At 44.2% G+C, this 22,919-nt stretch overlaps 1 protein-coding gene across 2 annotated transcripts in view; it reads left to right on the top strand.

The window, feature by feature from the left end:
* Positions 1 to 22,919, top strand: part of LOC146074076 (follistatin-related protein 4-like) — a 1,002,356-nt gene that overhangs the window by 885,962 nt on the left and 93,475 nt on the right. For both annotated transcript variants that reach the window (XM_083181806.1, XM_083181805.1), the window contains exon 9: positions 21,027 to 21,188. In XM_083181806.1, the coding sequence (XP_083037932.1) occupies positions 21,027 to 21,188 (162 nt within the window). The remainder of the gene's footprint in view (positions 1 to 21,026; positions 21,189 to 22,919) is intronic.

Below are 22,919 nucleotides of genomic sequence, written 5' to 3'. Positions count from 1 at the left end.
CCAAATAGGCGTAAGTATATGGTACAGGACGAAACAGGAAGCTGTAACAAATGTAAAGCAGCAATTGCTAACTTTGCACATTGTATGTGGTCATGTTATAAAATCAGTCGGTTCTGGTGGAAAGTTTTGAATTTTTTATCTGAGATATTTTTCGCTAGATTCACAATGGACCCTTTGGCACTAATGGGCCTGTCTTTTAAAAATTGGCCAATAGACAATCTTGATAGTTATGATACATCTCTTCTCATTGTTATACTCGCTGTAGCAAAAAAGTGCATCTTAATATTTTGGACCAAGAAGGCAGCTCCTCAACTGGCAACACTCAAACAGAAGCTCATACAAATTTTCTACTTTGATTGAAGATATGCTAAATTGGACCTTCCCAACGGAACTTCATAATTCCTTAAAAATTGGACCCCACTTGTAAATACTCTGTCAGAGGATGCGAGGCGGCATGTGCTGTCAATATTTGAATCTGTCTGAGGGTTGTAGCTCAGCAAGGAAGGAGGGCCACCGTTCTGTGTGGGTATACTTGACAGAAGTTGGTTTACCTCATATGTTTTCTCTTATGTCATAACAGATTGGTCCTTTATGATTTATGTCCTTTACGTGATATTATGAATATATGTGATGCTATGCCTTTGCAAATGTGTAATGCTAATATAGAATGGATACCTCTAGGAAATATTGTTCTTATTTTACACTTTATTACACCTAGGTAAAAGTTATTCAGAAATGAAAGGAAACCTTGGTTAGTTTTAAGATTAGTCCTTTATTACAAAATTTAATTTACAAAAAAAAAGCTTCTCCATACTCTGCCCTACCCTAACCACTCATCCCCTACTTTCCCCTCTTTCCGCTTTAACCTCTACCCTAGATCACCCTTCGTGTCTTCCACTTGTTCTCCAGTTTTGTCTAATGTATTGTCCTTGTCTTGTCCTTGTCTTTGTTCAAAGTTTGAAGTGTCCAGATACCGAGAATAAGCTGTAAAGAGTATGTTGGTAGATCTAGGCCAGGGTATATATCCTTCCTGAATTGAAAAAGGGAAAGAATTATTGTTAGTTTAGAGAGTCCTATATATCTAAATGAATGATAGGACGAAGCAGATGTATAAAATAAGGTTTAATGCCCCCATTCCTATAAGCCTCAAATTGTAAGCCATTGAGTTACAGAGGAATGGTGTATAGCTCCTAACTATCATCATAGTTTATGTAGTAGGAGATACACTCTGTCTTATTATACTTGTAATTTCAAAATGTATCTAGACATATGTGATATGTGATTTGAATGTTAATATACATTTTTCTGTTTGTCTAAAATGCTTAATAAAAATTATTTAAAAAAAAAGTATAAACAGACAGCTTTGGTGAGTTTCCATACTCCGCTCACAGTCTCAGTCGCTTCCGGCAGTTCAGCGTTCCATCTTCGCTGACTGCTGACGGCAGATTGCTCGCTCCCTGCAAACTACAGCATCAGTGGTTCATCAACGGGGCGACAACCACTGAGCGGGGTAGCTGGAGCTGTCTGTGGACAGAGTTATTTACTGGCACCAGATAAACATATTTCTTTACAATCTCCAGGAGCACCTCTATATATTTCACTATTCCTCTGTGGAATATATCTAAAGAGAGTGGGCTAAAGAACTTACACTTATTTGCACAGCAGGGGACCATAAAATTGAAAATTCTATTCAGACCTATTGGTTACCCTGACAACCACAACTTGAATTCTTAGGGAATGTATGTATGTATGTCTATTTTTATTTTAAAGTGTTTTTTTTTTTTTTTTTAAATATGTACCATAAGTATAGATTTATATTGTTTATATGAATTTATTAATAAAATAATTTTATTACGATATACATTTTTCCAATTGTGTGGTGCTCTCTGAAATATATACAGAGGAGTTAACCTCTGTACATATTTTCTTTGGTTTTTCACTAAGCAAGTTTGTAGTTTGCTATTTGGGGGGCAGCCATTAGTTCCACTTAGTCAATGTTAATTACTTTAATCAAAAGGCGATTTTATAATATTTGCACCTGATTGGTTTTCCTGGCCTAGGATTGTTTAGAAGTTTACAATCTATAAGGACATAGGAGTAAACACACGAACCGGTAATAGCATAGCAGTCCCACCAAATTGCAAGTCCAGAAGGGAAGCTATAATATACATAGCCTGAAGAGGTGAGTTTTCAGGGCACACATGAAAATTTGGAGGCTAGTGGAGAGTCTTATTGTGCGTGGAAGGGCATTCCATAGGGTGGGATCAGCCTGTAATAGTGAATGGGAGATAGTAATCCATGCAGAAGACAGATGCAGATCTTGTACAGAGTGGAGTGGTCGAGTTGGGAGATATTTTGAGATAAGTACAGAGCTGTATGCTGGTTTAGTATGGTTAACAGCTTTATATGTGAGTAGAAGTATTTTATATTGAATATGGTAAAATACAGGCAATCAATTGAGGGACTGGCAGAGTGGATCAGCAGACGATAAGCATCTAGCTAGAAAGATCAGCCTAGCAGCAGAATTTTAAATGGTATAGTAATTATTCAGAATAATTTATAGAGCACACAATAAATTTTACCAAACATCTGCCAAGTTGCCCACACTGCCTAATCTATACACAATACATATCTATGGAACTACAGTATACCAACATTAAGCCTGCGGCAAGGATACAGTATTTTTGATACAGACATTTCATCCACTCATGTATACCATATCAGTTACAGTATTTATAATTTCCACCCCTTTATCTATAAATTGGCTCCCCGCTTGTTGTTGGACTCACCATCTGCCAACAAAAGTGGGTAAGAGCACTAATGGACCAAAACTATTTTGTTCTGTTTATTTTCTGTAAATACTTTTTTCATGGACATTGATTATGGTTACTCAGGAAGTGATACCAGTTGAATGAATAAATTGAGCAGTATTACCTAATTGGTTTATATATATATATATATATATATATGTATATATATATATATATACTGTGTATATATATATATATATATATATATATATATATATATATATATACTTGTTTGGTGTGGCCGAGCACACTGCCCTGCTGCTGTAGCTGGTCGGGTGCCCCGTCAAAGGTTATGTAGACTGTGGCGGGTGTGGACGTAGCACTCCAGACATTGTAGTAATCCACAAAAAAATATTTGCAGACAAGCAACGTTTCAATGCATGTGCATTTTCGTCAGGCTCCTGATGAAAATGCACATGCATTGAAACGTTGCTTGTCTGCAAATAATTTTTTTTGGATTACTACAATGTCTGGAGTGCTACGTCCACACCCGCCACAGTCTATATATATATATATATATATATATATATATATATATATATATATATATATATATATCCAAAAGTAAGACCGGCACTTCAGGTCTTAGGATGAGTCCACGTATTGCTTGTGACAGTTGGACAGGTTAGTCTAACAGGAGTGGAGGGACTCCTTGTACGTACCAGGACACTGACCTGACTACACACCGGGCATGGCATTTAGCATACCTGGTCTCCTTGACGACCAACTACTATCACAAGCCGAACATGGCATTGTCTCACTGACTGATGACGACGCTGACAAAGTCTTATTCGACAAACTTGACTTTGACTCCCTACCGGGCGAATCAGCCCCAGATCTGTACTTCCGTCTGCTTAGACTTAAGAAGCGTGAGGTTGACCTATCCTTACATGGTCAATTCCTATCGGAGTACCACCGTAAAAAACAAATACCTAGGGGTTTTAGAGTCCAGAACGTTCCCACTATCGGTCGGTCAAACCCTGTATTCTGCAGCAGATGGTGTGGGGTCCTCAAAAAGTGTTCCCTAGACTTAATGCTACTGGTTATTGAGGAGGTGGGCACTGAACTTAAAACTATCAAAGCAGATATAGACGATTTCACTGTGAAAAACATAGCTACCATCAGGAACGATCGCTCCACTAACTTGATTGAGAAACTACGTCTACAGGTTGAGGCCTACAAAAACGAACTTACCTCCTTCAAGCGCAATAAATTGGCCACTGTGGCCTCTGACTATCAGAGCCACACGTATACAGGTGGCTTTTGGGCAACTCAGGCCAACAAAGACCCCAGAGGTTCTCGAGACAGAGACGAGACAACCGTAGGGCACAATTTGGCAGAGATACTGGTTCATCGGCATCTGCATCCGATACCGATAACGCAGACACACGCCCACCTAGACGTCCTTTTTTAGGACAGAGCACCCGTACCCCAAGAGACCAACCGGTCCAAGAACACGCAGGCCACACCCCCGGCGGGGGCGCTTTAAGCCAAATAGTCAGGAGAAGGCCACTGACCTAGTTTTCAATCTCTCTTCCAAACCTTTGGACATAGACACCATGCAATTACTTGCAAAGGGGTTGTCATTCGTTCCTACATACCCACATGATAGTTTTGACTCCAACATTGACCTCTTCAAATTTGGTCGCAAACTCAGATTGAGGGAGCATTTCCCACCCACCGAAATACGCACCTCGAGCAGTGCATTCAAAAGACCGTCTACTTTTGACCCTGTGTCGTCAAACCCGAGCATTAAGACGTTTACCCGTCTGGTTAACCTAGACACCACACCCAAAAAGACCCATACCAAATTCGATAACTTAAGACCCAAAGAAAGGGCAGCCCTGCTCAACCTTAAGAAAGATAACACACTGGTTATCAGACCGGCCGATAAAAGGGGGTGCCGTTGTGGTCCAAGACTGGACAGATTACAACCAGGAGATCATGAGACAACTAAGTGACATTAGTACATACACCCTGGTAGACTCTAACCCCATACCGTCATTCAAAAAACAAGTTGACGACACCATCAAACTTGGGTACACCAATGGCTGGCTTGACAAAAACACGACTGAATACCTTACGGTAAACCACCCTGTTTGCCCGATCATTTATACCCTGCCCAAGGTACACAATTGCGCCTCTCACCCACCTGGTAGACCGATAATATCGGCACGCAATTCTCTCCTACAACCTTTGGCCATATATGTGGACTCATTTCTCCAACCCATAGTCCAACAGGGTGACAGCTACATCCGTGACACCAGTGACTTCCTGATGAAACTCAATGCGGTATCAGGTGATCTATCTGATGTGATCCTAGCCACCATGGACGTGGGATCCCTTTACACCATCATCCCCCACGAGGAAGGACTTGAGACACTCAGACGAGCCCTTAGTATACACCACCGACAAACACCGCCTACCGAATTCCTGATAGACTTGAGCGAGAAAGTCTTGAAATACAACCATTTTCTCTACCTGGACGCCTATTATGTTCAATGCTCCGGGACCGCTATGGGTTCGAACCTAGCGCCGTCCTACGCCAACATCTATATGAGCCACTATGAACAGACACAAATATACCCCATATTTGGGCAACATCTACGCTTTTATAAGCGGTTCATAGATGATATTTTCATTATCTGGCATGGCACCACTGAGACTTTCCTGAACATGGTTAACACACTGAACGCACTGGACAATCCAGTCAAATTCACCTCTGAAGCAAGTGAAACCACGGTCAATTTTCTCGACATCACCGTCACCTTGAACAACGGACAACTGAATACCACCCTGTTCCGTAAACCTACGGATAGGAATACATTGCTACTGGCTTCCAGCCAGCATCCCCCAGCCCTGAAGAATAATTTGCCCATCTCTCAGTTCATGCGAGTTATGCGCAATAACTCAGAAGAAAATATGATGGAACAACAATTGTCTGAGATGTCAGCAAGATTCAAGGAGAGGGGGTACCCAGCATCAACGATCAATAACTGTCTTAAAAAAGCAAGACGAAAACACCTTGAAACATGCCCTAATATTAGAATGAAACCAGAGAGGATGGTCTACACCACCACATTTGACAATATGGCACCAACGATCAATAAATCCATCCGCCAACATTGGCAGATCGTAAAAACTGATCCCCTGCTCCATTTGGCGAAAACGCCACCTCCAATGATGGCCTACAAAAAAGGCCCTAACCTTAAACAGCTTCTCCTGAGACCCACCAAGCAACCAGACAAACCACAAAGCAATACCTGGCTACATGAGAGGAGACCAGGATGCTTTAAATGTAGCGGCTGCACAACATGCAGTAGTATGCTGACTGGGCCCACTTTTTCACACCCTAGGACGGGACAACCTTTGAAGATCAAATACAGGTTACACTGTATGATGGACCACCTGGTCTATATCTTGACATGCCCATGCGGGCTATACTATGTCGGTATGACTACCAGAAAATTCAGGGAGAGGATGGCCAACCATCGAATGTCGATTAGACAAGCCATTGGCACAGGGACAGCAGACCTCCCAGTTCCTAGACATTTTATCAAAGCCAGACACAATGTACCTGACCTGAGGTGCAAACTCATCGATTGGATACCACCACCTCCTCGAGGAGGCGACAGAACTCTAGCTCTACGCAGACTGGAAAGTAGATGGATCTACAGACTGGACACGATTGCGCCTAAAGGGATGAATGAAAACAACCCTCTAAACATTTTCCTTGGACATTATGATTACTTTTCCAACATTTGGGACTCCACCCATAGGTTGATGTAACTACACAGAATTTTCCCATTGATGGATATGAAGACAGTTTTTCACGTTTTTTCATTTTTTTCATTCTTTTCATTTTTTCTCATTTTCTCTATTGTCTGGACCTTTGATCCAAGTGATCATTTCCCTTTTCTCAGTCAGACACGGGCACTTGCCTCCGTATAATTATACGACGTTATGCGCCATTGAATGTTCATCACGCTATTGCACGCACCCGACGGTAACGGACGTGCAACACCTTTTTTCATAGTACTGGCCCTCCCAATGACCCCCCCCCCATAATTACACCATCCTCACTATATAGCCTATAATACCCAGGCCCTATATAACTATCCCATGGAGGCACACGGCGACTACCCCCTCTATAAGTATTTACCGATACCCATCTGTTCGTCACAGAACGACCACCTCTATATGCTATAAGCACTAATTTATTGGCCGTCCCACTAGCCCCATGACCCTTTATATTATTTACCAGTCAAATAGTGAGGGGGCACATGGAGACCCACCCTATATAATATATTATATTTCCCTTAAGGCGCCTTTACTTTTGTTTGTTTTTTCTTTATGTTCATTGGCTGCTGATTTATGCTACATAAACCTGCATATATATGTGTTTTATATCTCCCCTCCACCCCTACCCTGCACCGGGTCCCTGTTTGCAGCTTGACACACTGCACGCTCAGACATCTGACAGCTCCCATGTAAACAATAGACACGTGACGCTCAGGCACCAATCAGCAGCCGTGATTGGTCCGAGGTCACGTGTCCGGATGGCTTACGACCACCGGACTTATCCCCCCAGCCTCTCCTTCATGGCCAGCACTATGTAGCTTTAGCGGCAGCTGTATTATAGCTGACCGCTATGTAGAGTGCCTCAGATCGGCACTTTGAAGCCGCAGTATACTGCGGCCGCGCACTTCCGGTTTTAACCGGAAGTGACGTCATGCGCTCCACGCTGTGGAACGCAATTAGCGGTGGGAGGTTACTCACTCCCCTATATAACAGGGACCCGGACAGAGGCTCCCTGTCCCTGTTACCCCATTTTTGTTGCTGAATTGCTGCTGATGACCTGTTGGATACTCTCTGCCTTGATAATGGTCCGTGTTGGACCGAAACGTCGGCAGGCTCCAAGTAAGAATTATTAAACCTGGGACACCTTGTTCCACTATACCACTATTGCATGAAGTCTGGTGAGTGCTGTTTCCCTCACGGGAGCTACTGTATATATATATATATATATATATATATATATATATATATATATATACTTGTTTGGTGTGGCCGAGCACACTGCCCTGCTGCTGTAGCTGGTCGGGTGCCCCGTCAAAGGTTATGTAGACTGTGGCGGGTGTGGACGTAGCACTCCAGACATTGTAGTAATCCAAAAAAAAATATTTGCAGACAAGCAACGTTTCAATGCATGTGCATTTTCGTCAGGCTCCTGATGAAAATGCACATGCATTGAAACGTTGCTTGTCTGCAAATAAATTTTTTTGGATTACTACAATGTCTGGAGTGCTACGTCCACACCCGCCACAGTCTATATATATATATATATATATATATATATATATATCCAAAAGTAAGACCGGCACTTCAGGTCTTAGGATGAGTCCAAAAGAACTGACTTGCCCTGGTGCCACCCAAAGGGCCTCGCAGCCCGTGTAGACAAAGACTGTAGAAGAAGGGCACTCAGGGACTAAAACGTCCCTGAACGTAGGACAATTTTGACTACCAGGCAATAAAATTGTCCTAAGTTCACCAGCCGTTTTAGTCCCTGAGTGCCCTTCTTCTACAGTATATATATATATATATATATATATATATATATATAAACACAGAGGGCACAGCACTCACTACAACAAACTAACTCACCTTAACATTCAAATAATCAATTAAATAAATAATGGGGTTTTAGTTCATGAATTGATCAATGCATTTAAGCTTGCATTTACTAGAGTGTGTGGTCACAGGCCACCGCACCCCATCCTGGGAAGTGGGTGCTGTTTGCACCCCACTCTTAGGAATGGCGAGTGTGTTGGTACATATATATATATATATATATATATATATATATATATATATTTAATGCTATTATAGTTTAATTAAATTGTTATTTTAAAATAAAAGGTACTCTTTACCTAGCACGGCGCCCACGATTTTGATCGTGGGCATCGCAGGTAAAAAAATCGCGGGCATCGCGGGCATTGAATGCACTAAAAATCGGATGCGACCGACGCGATGCCCGCGATTTCCCATAGGGAACAATGTTAAATATCTCAATTGACCCGATTTTCCTGTTCAATGCCTCAATTGACCAGATTTTCCATAGGAAACAATGTTAAATGGCCCACAGAGGCCAAATAGCCACCCTGAAGTGTGAAATGGCCCCCACAATTGTTAACGCCACCCCACGATCAACGTGAACCCGAAGCATGGCGAGCGCAGCGAGCCCGCGAGGGGCGGCGGTACGCGTCCTACGACCTTTTCATACCCCCACTATCCACGTCGGCGTGGAGTTGAGAATAGAATAGTGTGGCGAGCGCAGCGAGGCGAGCGGACGCGGATACCTTCACAGGTAAACGCGTCCCTTCGCGGGCTTCACAGGTATCCGCGTCCGCTCGCCACGCTTCGGGCTCGGTGGCTCGCAGCACTCGCCACACTATTCTATTCTCAACTCCACGCCGACGTGGATAGTGGGGGTATGAAAAGGTCGTAGGACGCGTACCGCCGCCGCTCGCCATGCTTCGGGTTCACGTTGATCGTGGGGTGGCGTTAACAATTGTGAGGGCCATTTCACACTTCAGGGTGCCTATTTGGCCTCTGTGGGCCATTTAACATTGTTTCCTATGGAAAAATCGGGTCAATTGAGGCATTGAACAGGAAAATCGGGTCAATTGAGACATTTAACATTGTTCCCTATGGGAAATCGCGGGCATCGCGTCGGTCGCATCGCACCCGATTTTTTTAGTGCATTCAATGCCCGTGATGGACGCGATGGGCGCCGTGCTAGATTGAGAAAAGCAGAGCAGGGGCAAATGCAGGATTTTCCTGACAGGGTTTCTGTAAGGCCCCTTTCACACTGTACCTCAGACCCTGGATAATGGCATACATTCACACATATCATATACACACACATCATGTACCCACAAATACAAAAACACATTATATACATATAGCATACATTGTCCCACCTCAAACAAATATCATGACAGTCCCTGACTTCCCCGACCAGCATGACACCCTGGGGCATAGCATATGCCCAGCTACAGAGGACAGTCCCTGCTCTCATGGACAGCTCTCTCTCACATAGGGGGAGATTCCAGTGGCGTAAGTTCGTCCCAGGTGCCTGGAGGCAAGATGAATGCTTGTGCCCCCCCCCCCCCAGAAACCCTTTGATATATAAATATATATATATTTATATATCAGAGTGCCAACGATTTTTCATATATATATATATATATATATATATATATATATATATATATATATATAATCCAGTCAATGGCACTCAGTGGACTTTGTACTGTGGCTACTATTGTCTTATTTTTATTTTAAAAAAGGCCCCCTAAATGCCATTGACTGAATCAAGCATATATTACATTATGGCCCTCATTCTGATTGACCCGCCCGCCGCACGCATCGCAAATCTCCCCACGCTCATGCAAATGGATATTTTGCATAAACATCCATTCGCAGACTGCATGTGGGGCAGAAGTCATTCGATGGTCACCGACCATGAAATGATTTCTCAAGCGCTTGCAGATCTAAGTCAGTCTCTGCTGACTTAGATCTGCAGCGCCCCTGTACCTGGTGCATTTTCATACGCTTTCATGGGAACACCCATGAAACGCAGGGTGTTCCTATGGGCGCAACCCATGTCCGCCACCCCGTGACCCCATCCACACTGCTGCATGCGAACGGGCTGGCGAGTAATAAATTTGCCGCACCCGCTCGCAATAAGCGGCTGCACATGCGCATAAAAGTTTATGTGCATGCATAGTTGCCCAACATAGCTCCCCTGTGCGAGTGCCACCCTCAAATTACAACTAGTACATTATACACAGCCCCCCTCCCCCCAAATTACACCCAGTACATTATACACAGCCCCCCTCCCCCAAGTTACACACAGGAAATTATACACAGCCCCCCTCCAACAAGTTACACACAGGACATTATACACAGCACCCCCCCCCCCCCCATATAATACACCCGGTACATTATACACAGCCCCCCTCCAACAAGTTACACACAGGTAGACAAGTTTGGTGATCTGACCACAGCGCAATAAAACAACCTTCAGCCCAGGGTGACACCAATGAAGCTTTCACCATAAAGCTTAAAGAGACAGTACATAGAAAAAAGATAGGTGTACCCACTGGCGATGGCGGTAGATTCACACAATAATGAATTAAATCGGGTATGAACAGTTGATCTAAAATAGCTTAGGACAAAAAACAGAGAGAAAAAAAGACCATAGTGTAGTATGATATGTTGATGGAGATATATCGATTTTACTCAGTTCACTCACATAAATCCAACATATCTGGGCATGTAGCAGGGTCTTTTATAAGAGGTAGAATTCCTCCTGTATTCCCTTGTAAGTCTGATGGAAATAGAAGCTCAAATAGTGCAATACAGTCTGGATAAAAATGTAACAAGATTTTATTCAGTGCACTCACAATAGTAAAAAATTAAAACAGCATATCACCCGTTCCGGGATAGCAAAGTCCGGCAGGCAGGTCACAGTACAGGTACAGGCATCCAGAGTACAAGTGTCCCACGTCCGGATCGATCGGTGATGACAAAAATCCAGCAGAGCCGGGTGTGGGAGGGAGGGGGGAGCCGCTGGGACCTGCTGGGACCCGGCGACTCTCACCGTAAAGGACAGCTCTTAACGCAAGAGCTGTCCTTTGCTATAATTATCGCATATGTTAGAACATATGCGATAATTATAATTGCGATGGGCGGCGAAGGGGGGGCGGAGATTCTTAGAGAATCTCCCCCCATAGTCACACAGAGGATCACAGTCTGGGATGAGCTGCCACTGTAGCTAGCTCCCCCTGCTGTCAGACTGCACAGTTGCAGACTGTCTTAGACAGCTTAGCTGCCAGGAGTAACACAGCCCAACGGAGGCTTAAAAATAAATAAAAATCAGTAATCTGCGCTGCTAAATCCCACGGCACGCAGGGGGGGGGGGTGTTTTTCTAGATACTCGGAAATCCCCCTGGGTGCGCGTGTGCAGAGGACCTAAAACTGAGTCTTAAAGAACTCCAACTGACAGGGGTAGTGAAAAGGAGGTGAAATCAGCCCAGCGGTATTCAGAGCACTGCAGCACTGGTCCCAGCAGCTGGGAGCATGAGATTTCAAATAGCCGGGACCTGCAGTGTTCTGAATACAGCCAGGCAGTTCAGTTCTTCCTGGTGGCGACTGTCCCCCCATTATCATGAGTGACAGCTCAATGGCCCTTATTCCGATTCGAGCGGTACGGCCCGCGTGCGGCCGTACCGCCGATGTTTTCCGTCTGCACATGCGCAGAGGTCAATCTGCGCATGTGCAGGCGAATTCGCCGCACATAAATTTACTACGCCGAAAAGGGGGCGTATAGGGGAGTGAGGGGCTTCATCCCCTCATTTCCCTATGTGTACGCCCCGCGTTTCATGGGCGTTCCCATGCAAACGCGGGGCGTATGCATGGAAATGAGGGCATGACGCAGCTCATGGGGGCGGAAAGCTGACGTCGCCGGATGTCAGCTTTCAGCCCCCATACAAGCTACCACACGGACGATTGTCCGTGTGGTCTCAGCTTGCGGGAGCTGCCGCGGCGTGCGGACCTGCCTTCGATGGTCGACGACCATCGAATGCAGGGGGCAGCTCCCACCATGGTGGAGGCGTAGCCTCCACCATTTTTATGCGGATCGCCAGCCGTCCGTGTACGGACGGCCGTGGCGATCCGTAGGGTGGGCGGGGATTGGTTTGTGCGGCCGGAGCCCCGTGTGCGGCTCTGACCGCACCAACCAGAATAAGGGCCAATGTGTGGTCTGGCTCTGCATGCCAAGCAGTGGCGATGGTCTCTGAAAAAAAAATGTCAGAAATGGCTGTCACTTCCGTACTTATGTAGTAGCCGGGCACCCACTAAGCACTTTGCTTAGTGATCTATTCTGCATAAGAAGATCACATCGCATCGCATGACCCATTTTAATGCCATGCGATGCGATCTTTTTAAGTAATTTATTCACTACTCTTTTGGCGCGTTGTACCTCACAATGCGATGCAATCTTTCTAAGTAATTTATTCACTGCTCTTTAGCCATGGGCTTATTGCATCGCATGCCATTGTACCTAATGCAAAATTGCATGCAATTGCATATGATTTTTAGGGCCTTATTCTAGTTCACTCTTTCTGACAAAATCCTTCTTAGATGGACAAAACCATGTGCACTTCAGGGTGGCAGATGTAAAACGTGCAGAGAGAATTAGTTTTGGGTGAGGTTTTACTTTAAAGCGACATCTATATTGCAGTGTAAAAATAAAGCAGCCAGTTTTTACCCTGCACAGAAACAAAATAACTCACCCAAATCGAATTCTCTCTGCATAGTTTACATCTGCCCCCCTGCAGTGCACATGGTTTTGTCCATCTAAGAAGGATTTTGTCAGAAAGAGTGAACTAGAATAAGGCCCTTATGGTGTGATGTACTGTACTACAATTTTTAGCCACCCGAAGCGTTGCGAGCGGCGGCAGAACGCGTCCTCCCGACCTTTTCATACCCCCACTATCCACGTCGGCGTGGAGTTGATTTTATATAGTGTGGCGAGCGCAGCGAGCCCCGTGAGGAGATGTTGAAAATATGTAAAGTAATCTGCATCCCCTCGCGGGGCTCATTATGCTCGCCTTGCTTCAGGCTCGGTGGCTCGCTGTGCTCACAACACTATATAAAATGAACTCCACGCTGACGTGTATAGTAGGGCTTGCCACGCTTCGGGGTGGCATGGATAGTGGAGGGGTTTTAGCAACACATTCACACCAGCCATACAATACATCTGACACAGTAATGTAGACATGTTAACATTAAACTGTGAATTTACTTCGTAATGATTCATTAATGAAAGGCAATTATTAATAACATACATGAACAATAATAAAGATAATTAACAATAATATCAACAATAATAAAGATAAAGAACAATAATAAGGATAATTAAAGACGAAAGAAGGAAAAAATATAGTCACTGTGAAGGCAGTGAATTAGCCTTTGGCAGGAGTTTCAGAGCGTGGAGAATTCTGTTAAAGGGATTGGCAGCACCCAAACTCTTCATCCACATGAATTCTTGGAGGTATGACTCCAAGTGGTGCCTTGACGTTCCTCTGTGATGTTTATTTCTCCATTTGCAGGCGCTCTATGTTTTGGGTGTGGACCCTGACTCAGGGTCAATAAAATTGTACCTATGATTTACCCTGGCATGTTTATACCCTGCCTGCTGAAGTTGGTCGGTATTATATGCCCTCAAGCAATCCGAGTATATCACAGATCCGGGAGCGACATGTATGTTTATAGCAGCCATCAGGGTAGTGGCGTCTCTCTGCCAAAAAAACATTTATGGGGCATCATCCTCCCAACATGGTATTTCTGCTTGACGAAGAGGCACTCGTCAACCTCCACCACCATGCCAGGGCCTTCAATTTGCCTCTTCAGCTGGGAAAGGAGATCCATGGCACACAAATCCCTCAGAAAACGGTTGTACTGCACAGTCGTTTTTATCGACATGTGCAGCTCCCTCCCTTCTGCCCGTCGGCGGCTGTCCACCTCCTTTACCACGAACATGTACTCCCCCTTGAAAATGAGCATGTATTCCTACATGGCAATGACCATGTAATACCCATGGCAATGAGCATGTAATCCCACATGTCAATGAGCATGTAATCCCACATGGCAACGAGCATAGAAACCCTGATAACGAGCATGTAATCCCATATGGCAATGATCATGTAATCCCACATGACAACAAACATGTAATCCTACATGGCAATGAGCATGTAATCCCACATGGCAATGAGCATGGAACCTCTGACAATGAGTATGGAACCCCTTACAATGAGCATGTAGGAAAGCTGCAATTATGTAGCATAATTTATAATAGGCATGATGGTGATAGACATAATACGTAATGGACATTCCCAATTGTGCATGCACAGTACCTATATCGGTACTGCGCATGTGCTGGTCCTGGTGCCTGCCATCTGTATTTTACAAGTGCCGGGACCATGATTCCCTTCTATGGGCTGTTGCAAAAGCAGTTTGTACATGTTTGTACTGTGCATGCGCCACTCCTGGCACCTGTCATCATTGCACAGGCACTGGGAACTCTGCAGGGACTGGGAGCAGCAGCGGTGGCGACAGGGAGGGTGCCTGCATCGGATTCGGCATGAAAAGCCGTCAGTCGGGAACCCGGCGTTCAAAATCCCGACGCCGGAATCCCGAACCCCGGAATCCCGACAAGGGGGGGACGTGGATCGCCCCCCTTGCGGGCTCGCCACGCAGCGGGCCCGGTGCCTCGCTGCGCTCGGCACACTAATTTATTCTCCCTCCGAGGGTATCGTGGACACCCACGGGGGGAGAAAGTGTCGGGATTTCGGCGTTCTGGATTCCGGCGTCGGGATTTTGAACGCTGGGATCCCGACCGCCGGGATTTAAACTGCATCCCCCTGCATCACGGCACCCCTGCGACAGCTGCATCCAGAGGCAGCTCCCCTCCCCCGGAAAGGTACGGGCTGCCACTGGTTATATGGTGTGGTACACTACACTCAAGGATACAGGGCCGGTGCAATGCACCTCAGCGCCTGCTCACCTGCGCATGGAGGGGGTGAATGATGCAGCGGGGGGGGGTAATGCGGCCACCACCTAGTGTGGGGGGCGAGCTTGCTGCCGCCTCCGAGTCCGGGGGGGGGAGTGCTGCGGCCTCCTTCACTGCCACCAAGTCCGGTGGGGGACAGATGGAATGTGGCCGCCGCCGAGTCCCGGGGGAGGAGGGGAATGCGTCCGCCAATGCCGAGTACGGGCGGGGGTTGGAATGTGCCCACCACCGAGTACGGGGGGAGTCGCCATCGCCGAGTCCTGGGGGGGGAGGGGGTGATGCGAGGGAATGTGGCCACCGCCGTGTCCTGGGGGGCTTGTAATGCTCCGCCACTGCCGAGTCCGGGGGGGGGGGAGGCGACCTGCATCCAAGTGGGGGGAGATGGTCTAGAATGCCGCCCTCCAGTGGCCGGCACCCTAGGCTAATTATTTGTTTGGGAAAGGGGATTTGTGGGAATGGACCAGGGCACAGGTTAGTGTGAATTTAAATGACAGGAAAAATGTATTTGATATCCACAATAAGGATCAATTATCACACACATTGAAAAAGCCTCTAGGGCGAAACGATCGTCTGATGTGAATACGTTGATTTACAGCGCTTAGAGGACACTTGCTCATACACGAGTGCCTCCGTTCACCAGCACATTGGTGCACACCGCCGAAGGCACCCCCGGCTGACAGGCTGACTTGCGGCAGCTCCGGAGCACACAGGACAGAGGCTGACTGATGGCGGCTCCGGAGACACGCAAACACAGAGCAGCATGGACACCAGGGACAACGTGCCTCCTCACACAGCGGCAAACCCGGTGGAGATCAAGGACTTGATCCTCGGGGTGAAACTAGAGGTATTCACTGTCTCCCCTTCCCTGTCTCTTTTTGCCCTTGTTTTCCTCTTTACTTAGTAGTGGGAATAAGTGTAAAATAATGCTAACAGCCAGACTGCAGGCTGAGTGCCGCTCATCCTCCACCTATACATTTACTTGCAAGTGGGGGACAGCAGCGCATTTCAGCCTTTAGCACTTAAGCTGAGCTTGTTCTATCCATCTCCAAACCCATTTTCAGAGGAAACACTCCAAAGGGAGGAGGTAGTGACCCACCCTGCACTGGACCTTTCTAATCAGGGGAACACACCCCACCCCAAGGACAGCAGTTTTCCACAATTCCATTTTCCTGTTCCTCTCTCCCTGTACCCTCCACAATCGGGACTCGCTCACCCGCAATACCTCCAAAGCCCCCTAGCACTATTATATGCTGAGGGAAGCTGACCAAACTCGAGGTCACCTGAGTAGACAGAGGGGGAGACCCCACTGAGAAAAAAACTGTGTATCCCCACATGGTCATATGTATATATAGCTGGGCAGCAGCGGTCCCGATGGGTTAAACCAGAGAGCACAGGTCTGACTTCCCACAATACCTTGAAGGCCCACCTATTACAGATGGCAGCTGGTATATTGGATGGTGATGAGTAACAACGAGGGAGACCTCACTGCGAGAATTCATCATTCCCAATATACTATAGGTATATAAAGTTGGAGAACTCTCACCTATGAGGAAACAATTATCTCTATTTTTCTTCTCTTTTTAATTTTTTCTCCTCTCCTTTTTTCCCTTCCCAACCCCCTCTTTCCCCCTCTTTCCTCTTCCTACACTTACTACCTATGGGGGAGGAGACAGTCTTTCCTCTACAAATTAAAGCTATATTTTCACTGGTTTCTATCGGTGTGTAATCGAGACCATTACTGTACAAATTTATGTACTGACTCCACTATCTGTACAAGTATATTACTCAAATACCATACAGATGATTTTTGACAGGTTTTCTAATACAGCAAAAATTTGGAATGTGTATTAGGCAGATGTGACTCTAACAGTAGGAGTGACCTGAGAGGATTGCGGCACTTTGGACAATTGCTATTACAGTGATATTTGGTCAATCCACTTTGTTCTTTGACATATATCCAGTTGTGCTATAGCTGAGTTGATACATAGAGACCTATTGCCATGATCATGTGTTGCTTAAAATTGACTAGTGTGTCGTTATGATAGGCAAATAGACAAAGCTTTATTGGATATACCAATTAATTTCCTCGCAGTACATACACGGTTACAGTCTCTCCTGAATTAAACTGTTTTCGGTATTTGCCGAATGGACTACCAAACTGCTTCTCTATGCCTATGATGTTACATGTTCATTATTCTGTGATTCCTATCTAATACTGTCGGCAATAGAGCTTTACAAATTTAGAAGAGCATTACACCTTAACTGTGGACTGGGACCTCTGTATAGACACACCCAATCGCCCATTTGGGGTAAGGTGTGTTCTGTTCCTTGAGGAGCGTACCGCCATTGGCCCCACAGACTCTAGTGCTCATTCTTGAATAGCTCTCCAACTATTTTATGTTATATGTATCTGTCTGGTTTTGTCTTTGTTTGTCTATGTTTAGTGATGAATTTTAAATAAACTATCAATAAAGAAATATTTTTAATAATAAATTCATACATACAAGTTAAAAATATTGTATCACTAATTTTCCAAACAACTACTCTGTGATTGGGTTCCCTAGTAGCTCCTTATGTTATTATAAATAAGATTTTTTAGAATTGGCTAATTCTTTTCAAGTAAGAGTGCCCCAACAAAGAGAGAGTCTTTCCCTTCTTCCTCCAAAAGAAATGCCTAATGCTGCCTACTGGTCCTGCAAGGACACGTCACTTTTGAGTATGCACACTGATACCACTAACACTCAGCCTCCTGTCCCATCCCCTATCATGGTGCCGCCCCTGTCATTTTCTCCTGGATCCAACCCTGTATAGTAGGGCAACTAAAATGGTACATTGGGCCTACAGTACATCAAACTTGCCTGGAAAGACTGAAAGATCTTCATATATACATATATATATATATATATACACAGGTTGAGTATCCCGTATCCAAAATGCTCGGGACCAGGAGAATTTTGGATAACGGATTATTCCGTATTTCGGAATATTTTAATATTTCAATTATGTATTTTTAAGTATCTTGCATGTATGCTGTATAAACACATAAAATACACACAAATATATTTTATTACCACATAAAATACACACAAATATATTTTATTTGTTCACAAAACAAGGTTTCAAAACATGAAACAAAATTTGTGTTCTATCTCAGATATTGAATTTGAATGCCAAGCAATCATTGTCTTGCACATATATAGTGCCAGTTACATATCATGTCCCCAGTGATGCTCTTACAAATGTCCCCAGTGATTTTTTAGCAAAAAAAATGTTTTTTCACTTTCTGGAATGTATGGTTTTCTGAATAATTCGGATAACGGATACTCGCATACGGGATAATATATATATATATATATATATATATATATATATATATATATATATATATATATATATATATATATATATATATATATATATATATATATATATATATATATATATATATATCAACAGACGGGTGAGTGGCACTCCCAGAAACAAACGACTCAGGAGCCAAAACGGTTACCAACGTTTCAAATGTATTGTGACATTTTTCATCAGGGTGTACAGTGTTAATAAGAAAAGCTTTTCTTATTAACACTACACCCTGATGAAAAATGTCACAATACATTTGAAACGTTGGTAACCGTTTTGGCTCCTGAGTCGTTTGTTTCTGGGAGTGCCACCCACCCGTCTGTTGTTATATTGGAGTACATTCTCTCCCAGGAAGGCACCCAGCTTTTTTGTCTTCAGCGGAGTGCCGGCCCACCCCCTTCTTGCTTATATATATATATAGAAAAGGCAAAGAGAGGACATGATAATATATTTGAAAGTTTTTTAAGAGTTTTAACAAAATACAGGTGGAAGACATTCTTCAAAGAGCGAGTAGTATTATAACACAATGCAGTCAAAGTGGAGGGAGGAAAGATTTGAAGAAAGATTTCAGTACTTCACAGAAATTGTAGTATTTAATTGGAATAGCCTCCCATCAATAGGAGTAGAGCAACTTAAACATGCTTGGAATAGACAAATTGGGTGACATTTAATGGGATGAGATTTTTTAGTAAGGTTCTGAAATCACACAATATCACATTTTCCGAAATCGGGAATTTAAAAAAAAAATCAACTATTTAATGGGAATGCGAATTTGCAGGTGAAAAGTGTGATATGGTGCAAATTAGTAGACATGTGCGATTTTGTAGACATTTTAATGTCCATTTTTTGGTTAAACAATTAAAAAAATGGCATGGGGCCCCTCCTCCTGAGCATAATCAGCCTCTGGCTCAAAGAACCAGTCCTGGTTTTAGAAATTCTAAGGACAAAAACATAGGGGATCCCCAGGATTTGTAAAACCAGCACAAGGCTTAAGGGCCGGTCCTGGTTCCAAAAATACAGGAACAAAATTACTAGAGGTCCCTCATATTTTGACAAGCCACATGGATCAATGTTTTGGGCACGGTGCTAGTTGTCAGCCTGAGCAGGGACCTGGAGGAGTGGGGACCCCTCCAATAAAGTGCCCCCCCCCCCCCAGAGTGACCCCTGCCCAGACTGAAGCCCAGGGCTGTCCCTGATGCACCTTGGGTGGTGGGCATCTGGCAGATAAATGGTAAAAAAAATAGATGAAACTATTGCGTAATGTTGTGGAATTACAAGTCCCAGCAAGCTTGACATATAAGCCAAAACAGCCATGGGAAACTTTTTACATCAGTTACCCCAGTCAAAACATTGATCCCTGCGGCTGGCCAGCCTGGGCATAGGTCACTGTGGAGGGGGGTACCCCTTTATTGGGGGGCCCCAGTACTCCAGGGTTCCTGCCCTGGCTGACCAGCCACAGGGATCAATGTTTTGGCCAGGGGAACGTACTTAAAAAGTTTCCACTGGCTGTGGCATGACTGTGCATGCGTAGACCCTAAAAATTGGTCCCCCATGAAAACATGCGATCGACTGATTAAAATAGAATAACCCCCTAAATGTCACCCACTGTATGGATAGCCTTAAAGAGCTATGGAGAGGGCAAAGTGCAATAATAACATTGACAGTAAATGAGTTCTTTTGATAAGTGATAGTATATAGATTTGTTTTAATAAGGTTAGAAATAATTGAAAAAATGTTTATATCTTGCACATGTGCTCTAATTTGTACCTGTTATTGATTTACACAATTACTGAATACAACTTAACAAAAAAAAAAAAAAAAATTACTGCTGTCGTTACATCCTGGCCTGCAACTGTAAAATTATATGATGCATTTTGGTTGGTCTGAAAAAGCTGGACACTTCTTTGTCTATAGATACCATGAAAAGTCATCTGATTTGCTTTAGGAACAGAAAAGATGCATGCAATTACATTGGCCGAGTTCCCAAAAATAATCGTACATTATAATATCCAACTTTGAGCTGCTAAAATTGTGTCTCATTACATTCCAGGCTATATTTCACATTATAAAGATGGAACGCCATAGTATACAAAATGTACAGTAAACTGATCAGTAGTTTAAACTTTTTTAGAATTGTGTTTTTATCAACACTGTGTAATATACAGTATAAGGTTGATAAGTGACAAGTAATAACAGTTGTTTTATGTTTCCTTCTTTAGTTCCTCCTGTAATTAGAGTCTATCCTGAGACTCAGGCTCAGGAACCTGGAGTGTCTGCAAGTTTAAAGTGTCATGCTGAGGGTATCCCTAATCCCAAAATAACATGGCTGAAAAATGGTATTGATGTGATGCCAAAGGTATCAAAACAACTCACATTGATGGGTAAGTCACTTTTATTATCTAGGTTAAATCTCTAAGGGGGCGATTCTCTAATACAGAAATGCGGTAAAAACCCTGTTATCAGGGTTTTTACCGCATTTCTGTATGCTCTAACCCCCCTCCGCAGTGGCAGCGCTGCGGAGGGAATCGCCAGCAAAAGCTGGTGATTGCCTGCAGAAGCCTATGGACTTCTTACCGCAGCGCTGTTTGAGGGATCCATCACGGATCCCTCCCAGCATGCCCTGCAGCCGGCGCGTCACTCTGCGCATGCGCAGAAGGACTCCCGGATCACAGTGCCGGCACCGCATCACAAGGTACAGCTCTTATCACAAGAGCTGTCCCTTGCGTTAATAACGGCATATGTTAGAACATATGCCGTTATTAATAATGCGGTGGCCGGCGAAGGGGGGGCGAACAGGGCTGCGGATGTTACAACATCCCGCCCTAAGGCTGTTGGAAGAGAGGGCTTTATACTGTATTAACAAATCTCTGGCTATCTCATTACTAATCCTGTTGCCGCCTCACAGTGAAATGGAAAATCCTCTCTCTGATACATCTTGATGTCCATGCCCCACATTATTAAAGTCTTTATTTTTATCACAACATCTAAAAGCAACAAACCTATACTGTAATTGAATGTCCTGAGCAGGGTTAGATTAGAATGGAAAACTAGCTGAGGAAATTTCCAGGAGCAGCTCTCATGAAGGAGGGGGTCTGTTGACGGTGTGGGGTCTGTTGAAGGGGTGAGATCCTTCCTCATAGGGCCTGATTCTGAGTTGGACACAGTTGCAGCACTCCTTGTGTCCTTTTCTGCAGTTGTATTTGCGACTTTATACTAACTCAACTACAATGCCTTTCTTTGGTGTCATGGGTGGATTGTGAAATTAAAGTGGCCCTGGAAACATTTAGAAAAAGTGACCCCCTTACAAGCCAATATGGTCACCCTGCCACCCTATTCATCCTTAACACACCCACACCACCAGTCTGTCACCTTCTTGCCACGGGCACATTGGTCCACCAGGAATCTTCCCCATGGCTTTTTTTCCCAACTCATCCCTGAACTCTGCCACAAACTGTCCAGTCTGGGAATATGAATCTTCTTCATATTCTTGAATTCAATATATGATTATGTTTCCAGTTATATTGTTTTGCACTGTTGTAAGAATTAATAATGTAACAATAAATATTGACTTAGACCCCTCCCACACGTAAATCCTGGTTTGCCAAAATCAACTATTACATGAACATGCAAGATGTATTACTATCCTCAGTCGACAAACACTCAGACTTTGTAACCACCTGGCTCCCCTGGCTAGAATACAAGAACCTACAGGAGTACAAATACTCTATTTCTTAAGCAGACTAGCTGTATACAGCACTAGACTATCATAGCTTTAAATCGCCTCTATCTGTCCCCCCTATCTCGGTAAAGGTCAACTCCCCCTCCTCTTCTTCTTTCTCCTCTTTCTTTCTCTCTACTCTCATCTGACCCCCTCACCTCAGTTTGTTTGTATTATTGCGATTACCTACAACACACTTTACTCTGTTCCCTTATATTTCACTATTTAATCAGTTTACAGATTCTTGAGGACCCTTTTTGCAGTGGCCATTTTGTTACCCATTGGTTTAAAGATGTCTGTCTCGCTGCATCAAGATATGTTGGCTATTTGTATGTCTGTTCTGAGTGAAACTACCTCAGTCTGTTACTTTTGTTATTCCTTTTAAATCTCAATA

Source organism: Crinia signifera, chromosome 4 (genome assembly GCF_055691185.1).
Source record: "Crinia signifera chromosome 4, ASM5569118v1, whole genome shotgun sequence".
In the NCBI taxonomy this organism is placed as follows: domain Eukaryota; kingdom Metazoa; phylum Chordata; class Amphibia; order Anura; family Myobatrachidae; genus Crinia; species Crinia signifera.
Note: the sequence above shows the minus strand (reverse complement) of the source record. Positions and strands in the feature narration are given on the sequence as shown.